This window comes from Octopus bimaculoides, chromosome 28, assembly GCF_001194135.2.
Source record: "Octopus bimaculoides isolate UCB-OBI-ISO-001 chromosome 28, ASM119413v2, whole genome shotgun sequence".
In the NCBI taxonomy this organism is placed as follows: domain Eukaryota; kingdom Metazoa; phylum Mollusca; class Cephalopoda; order Octopoda; family Octopodidae; genus Octopus; species Octopus bimaculoides.
This window is the reverse complement of record NC_069008.1, coordinates 16,553,152-16,558,834: the sequence shown is the minus strand read 5'-3', so window position 1 is coordinate 16,558,834 and position 5,683 is coordinate 16,553,152. Positions and strand designations below refer to the sequence as shown.

General features: G+C 36.1%; 3 protein-coding genes across 6 annotated transcripts in view; 2 read left to right on the top strand and 1 right to left on the bottom strand.

Annotated features, from left to right (window-relative positions):
* The window catches only part of LOC106883481 (zinc finger protein 429), a 23,953-nt gene extending 22,294 nt beyond the window's left edge, over positions 1–1,659 (bottom strand). For both annotated transcript variants that reach the window (XM_014934507.2, XM_014934506.2), the window contains exon 1: positions 1,434–1,659. The gene's annotated coding sequence lies outside the window, so the exon portion shown is untranslated. The remainder of the gene's footprint in view (positions 1–1,433) is intronic.
* The window catches only part of LOC106883483 (oocyte zinc finger protein XlCOF6.1), an 8,863-nt gene extending 5,131 nt beyond the window's left edge, over positions 1–3,732 (top strand). For both annotated transcript variants that reach the window (XM_014934510.2, XM_014934509.2), the window contains exon 2: positions 2,082–3,732. In XM_014934510.2, the coding sequence (XP_014789996.1) occupies positions 2,404–3,450 (1,047 nt within the window). In that variant the 5' untranslated portion in view covers positions 2,082–2,403 and the 3' untranslated portion in view covers positions 3,451–3,732. The remainder of the gene's footprint in view (positions 1–2,081) is intronic.
* Positions 7–5,683, top strand: part of LOC106883478 (zinc finger protein 492) — a 10,303-nt gene continuing 4,626 nt past the window's right edge. The window contains exon 1 of one of the 2 annotated variants that reach the window (XM_014934503.2): positions 7–1,243. The gene's annotated coding sequence lies outside the window, so the exon portion shown is untranslated. Of the gene's footprint in view, positions 1,244–3,870; positions 3,968–5,683 lie in introns of those variants that run through there. The other variant, XM_052977568.1, reaches the window with a different exon arrangement.

The window sequence follows — 5,683 nt, the reverse complement described above, 5'->3', positions numbered from 1 at the left end:
GTTGGCACAAGATTAGTTGTTTCTGAGGGAATGGAAAAATCGGTATATATATTGATGAAATTTTATAGAAATACCGTTCAAATGGCACAAATTACGATTATAAAGAAACGTCTAGGCAAAATGTTTTCCGAGGCCAAACATTCCTGAAAGTTTCATCCTAACCCATCCAGCGGTTCTTGAGATATCTTGTCAACGGACAAACACGATTGAAAACAATAGTTCCGCCTTTGCTAAGGCGGAGACAAAATGTATTCCTTTTTTTGCGGCACGTATTCATATCCTCTCAGTTCTGGAGCCAGCTTGATTATCCAGGGTGAGAACATATGGTCTTACCCTTTGTCCCTGGGAAGAGGTAGGTGCCTCATCTGGGACTCCTTTTTTCCCTTCCACATACTAGATGCTGCGCAAAATGGGAGGGCCACTGCTTTTGTAGCCGAACGGACTTGGCAATGAACCACCTCTTCCAGCTTGTGACGTTTGGAGGGTCTGGGCTGCTAACGGCGAAGTCCTTTTTATCGTTGGTGGCTCACGTTACCGAGATGACAAGGGATGCCCGTAATGGTGCTTAGCTGTTCCAATGTCTTAGCCTCGCCACTGACCGTGGTAATGCCTCCAGCGTTTTTACTTGCTTCAGTAAATTCCGTAAGGCTCTTGGTTTTGAATTCATATGGGATTTCTTTTTCCCTTTCTCTCTCTCATTTTTTTTTTCATTTATTGACTATAAAAAGGTTTATGCTACTAGAAACCAGAGTAACAAACCAAAAAAGTCGCAAGAAAACATCAATAAACTGATTTATGCCAATTTTTTTTTTTTTTAAGTTCATAAGCACATTTTAAAGTTCAAACCCTTTCAAAATGCATGATTAAACACTCCAAAGCACAAGAACAAAATTAAATATTCCGAAGTACATAATTACTAATCAGTTTAAAAGATATTACATTAAATTGTACTAACTTTTTGCGTTTTATAAAATTATGAGTACGAAACTAGTAATACTAACTCTGTATGTCACCCCCCCCACTCCGTTTGGCTTTGTTGGCATTATTTGACAACAACTTGTTAATATTAATTATAAAATGTTATATATTTTATTAAATTGTATTTACTTCATTACAATTTAATCATACCATCGACAAATTATATTAATATATATATATAGAAATAGTTGGTTGAGATAACATCTAACTCTGTTGTCCCATCGAAACCTCTTTAATTAAACACCAAATGTAATCCTATCATCTGGTAAGTATGTTTAATACATCAAACACAAATATTATAACGATATTTCCCGCTTGATTGTTTTCTTAAACAAGGAATATTAGAATATTTAACAGTGTTAATGTTACTTGGGCAACTAGCTTTGGTGACTTCCTAACTTAGAATAACGAGAAAACTTTCGATTATTATTTAGTAACAGTGAGGAGATACACACCTAAAAGCTCCACAAGGCTCCGGCAGGGGATGGTGGCGAACCCTGCTCTACTCTTTCACCACGACTTTCTCTCACTCTTTCTTCGTGTTTCTGTTGTGCCTGTAATTCAAAGGGTCAGCCTTGTCACGCTGAATATCCCCGAGAACTACGTTAAGGGTACACATGTCTGTGGAGTGCTCAGCCACTTGCACGTTAATTTCACAAGCCGGCTGTTCCGTTGATCGGATCGACTGGAACCCTCGACGTCGTAAGCGACGGAGTGCCAACAACAATCAAGAATTTAGTAAAATAACATCGTCATTGTTAATTTGAAGTCACAAACAGGAATTTATGATGGAAGGTTATAATTTAGATTGTTTTAACCCATCACTTACTACATTTATATCGAAATACACTGCTCTTTGCTTCAATTAATTCGAAAAATAATAAAGAGCTTACTAAAATAATTTTGTCATGTTTAAGCTGTTGTTTGGAACATACAATTTAGATCGTTTTAACCCATCGCTTACTAGATTTATGTTGAAGTACACTTTGAGTGGTAGATAGAGAGGCTGTAATTTCAGCAGGAACCAAGACCAGTGTATAGATGTGTATTTATGTGCATTTGTGTATTTATGTCTGACACCATCATATCTTTTCTTGCTCCAGGAGTTGTGCCAAATATTCTACAGCCAGCTGTAATAAGAACCTCAAGACATCTACAAACAGTCATCATGGATGTTCTTTATTGTTTTCACCAGAAAAAACATCCATTAAACGCACCTGCATATTTGAATGTAGAAATATAAATCTACAACAATATGTGTCCCACTTGGAGAGGACCCAGTCAACTGCAGACTTTCTACTGGTCAGTAGAAAATATATCGGCTTTGCATATTCTTCTAGAGATGTAAACAGAAGTCTGTAATATCTAAGACAAGAAACTGAACCATAATAGATTACGTCTTTTAAGAATTCCTCAAGAATTAATATGGACAACGTTGATCACTTGGACACTTGTAACACAAATGCTTTTAATAATATAGGTACAATTAAAGAGACGGACCGAGATGAAAAAGCCAAAGAGAAAAATGCTCTTGAATATCCCTGTGAGATTTGTAATAAGACCTTCTCTTCAGAACGTAAAGTCTTCAAACACAAAGAAATACACAGAAAAGAGAAACCATTTCATTGTGAAATATGTGGAAAATATTTTGTTAGCAAAAGAAAATTAAGAACACATAAAAGGATCCACAGTGGAGTAAGACCCCATCATTGTGAAATATGTGGGAAGTCCTTTCTCTGTAGGGGTCAGTTAAAAATACACAAAAGCATACACACAGGAGACAAACCCTTCCAGTGTGAATTGTGTGGAAAGCATTTTGTCTCTAAGAGTAATTTAACAGCACACCATAGAATCCACACTGGAGAAAAACCTTATCACTGTGAGACATGTGGGAAATCTTTTCTTTCCAACAGTGACTTAACAAGACATAACCGTACCCACACTGGAGAAAAGCCCTATTGTTGTCAGATTTGTGGTAAACCATTCATTAATAAATCACTTCTTGTGGTTCATAGACGAAGTCACACAGGAGAAAAGTTGTATAAATGTGAAGTATGTCTGAGGTCTTTTGTGTCTAACGGTGTGTTAACTGCACATGTTAGAATCCACACTGGAGAGAAACCTTATCGCTGTGAGATATGTGAAAAGTCTTTTATTACCAACAGTTCTTTAAATGGCCATAGAAGGACACACACTGGAGAAAAACTGTTTCACTGTGAAATTTGTGGGAAAGCTTTCATTTATAATTCACGTCTTATCAATCACAAACGAAGTCACACTGGGGAGAAACCATATCATTGTGAGATATGCGGGAAGTCGTTTGTCAGCAATGGTGCTGTTACCAGACACATGAGAATACACACTGGAGAGAAACCATTCCATTGTGAAACATGTGGGAAAAATTTTGTGTATAGGCGTTCATTGATAAGTCACAAGAAAAAACACACTGGAGAAAAAACTTTATTGCTGTGACATTTGTGGGAAAGCATTTATCAAGACACTGCAGTCTTCAAAACTTCCATGTTTCTTGAAATTCGCCAACAGTACACCTGATGGCTTTTTTTGTTTTTTAGTTGTAATGCACCTGAGAAATGTGTACAACAATTTCTTTCATATCTGTAAACAATAAAAATGAATGAATCTTAAATGTTTTGACAGAGCTATTCCGAAACCTTCCAGAATATTGTGGAGTAACAATAAAAAGAATTGCATTAGTTTGAACTGAAATTTTTGAAATAAATCCTTTGAAATTTACACCAATTTATGCGTTTTTTTTTTGTTTTTTTTTTAGTTGCTGTTTTTAAATATCATACTCTTCACTTTTAATTAGTACTTTTATCAAATTTTAATTAGCAACTCTGTTTGTCCCTCTCCCGGAGAATTGAGGAAACACATAAAATAAAGGGGAAACAACTGCATACCATGTACAGCATTTAACGAGTTCCATATAATTGCTAGTCGGACACTGACTGATTCCATGTAACGAACGGTACGTTGACAAAGATTTACGTGAATAATAATAATAATAAATCTGTAATAATGTGTGTAGATAATAGAATTGTCATTATGTGAACCCGTCAACGATACAAGTAATTCTAAACAATTGAAAATACATTGGAACAAAGATATTTACTCCTGCAAAAGTCGTAATTTTACCTGCAGGAAAAAAAAAAACGCGTCCAAACTGAAATGTTAATTTGTTATATTCACAAAGAAACAATCCATTGTTATTTATGAAACTACTAAATGGCATAAAAGCGGGACAAATTATTTTATTTACTGGGTATCTTCGCCTGTACCGTCCTAAAGTAGAATTGATCTGTTAACATAGTGCTACAAATGCATCCATCATCTCTCGATCCGTTTTGTTGTTTTTCTAGCAGTTGGGTTTTTCTTATTTCTTTCTCTCTTCTTGATTTATGTTATCCTTCTGTTTACTTTAGAAAAAAAAGCCAGTTTTAAGCGCTGTGTAAATCATATGCATATCGAGACATTAAAATTTTGGTAAATTTTCAGATTAACACCCGCACGATTTTCACTAGGGTGTTAGGGCTAGGGTTACGGTTAGGGTTAGGAAATTCCGTCCCTAACTCTAAATCCTAAAACTAACTCTAAAACCCTAACCTTAACGAATAAAAGTTTAGAATGGTACAACAATGCACTATAAAACAAAAAAATGGACTATATACCTGTTGTAATTTGGTTATCTCTAGTCCGATGATATTTCGGAATTACAATTCCTTCTTCCGATCTTCTTAGCTGGAGTCTCTGCTATAACCTTAGTGAAAATCGGGCGGGTGTTAATATGAAAATTTACCAAAATTTTTGGTGTATTGGATATAAACAGCAGCAGTAGCAGCAGATCTACCGGTAAAGTGTGGCAGAGGCTAGAATTCCTGTTGATATCTGACTAGTAACATTAAGAGGTTTTCATTTAGGAAACTCGTAATATACTTTCTATTTGATGTAACAAGCCACTTACTTTCCTTGTTAAATGTGTACCGCGAACGTTTTTTTAAAAAATTCTATTATTATTATTATTCACAAGTTGTTCAACAAAAAAGACAAATGGTTTTCAATATTGTCGTGCCCATTCTCAAATTTTTTTTGTGTTCAACACTTTCCGAATTTTTTTAAAACTTAATTCCACTGTTGTATGAAGACCCAGAAGATATGACGACTGAAGGTGTTTTGTCTTATCTTCAGGAACAAACCGACTTGTGTTTGTTAGGATATGACCTGTAACTTTCAACACCTGATCCAACAATTTGATACCTCTGTAATTATTTCTATCTAAGGCATCACCTTTACCTTTGTAGCAGCTGACTATGGTGCTGCTACACTAGTCATTGGTTATGACCCCTTCATGAACCACCTGATTTACATTTTGGGTGACTAGACCATAACCTACGCCGACAGATATTTTAAGCATCTCAGTGGTGATTCCTGATGGGCTGGCGGCTTTCTCCGTCTTGATTGCTTTATCTACCATACTACTGTCTATTTGTGTAGTTGGTCCCTCAGTTGGGTCAACGTTTGGTAGACTCTCTGAGTGGTTGGCGTTAGGAAGGGCATCCAGCTGTAGAAACTCTGCCAAATCAGATTGGAGCCTGGTGTAGCCATCCAGTTTCACCAGTCCTCAGTCAAATCGTCCAACCCATGCTAGCATGGAAAGTGGACGTTAAACGATGATGATGATGATGAT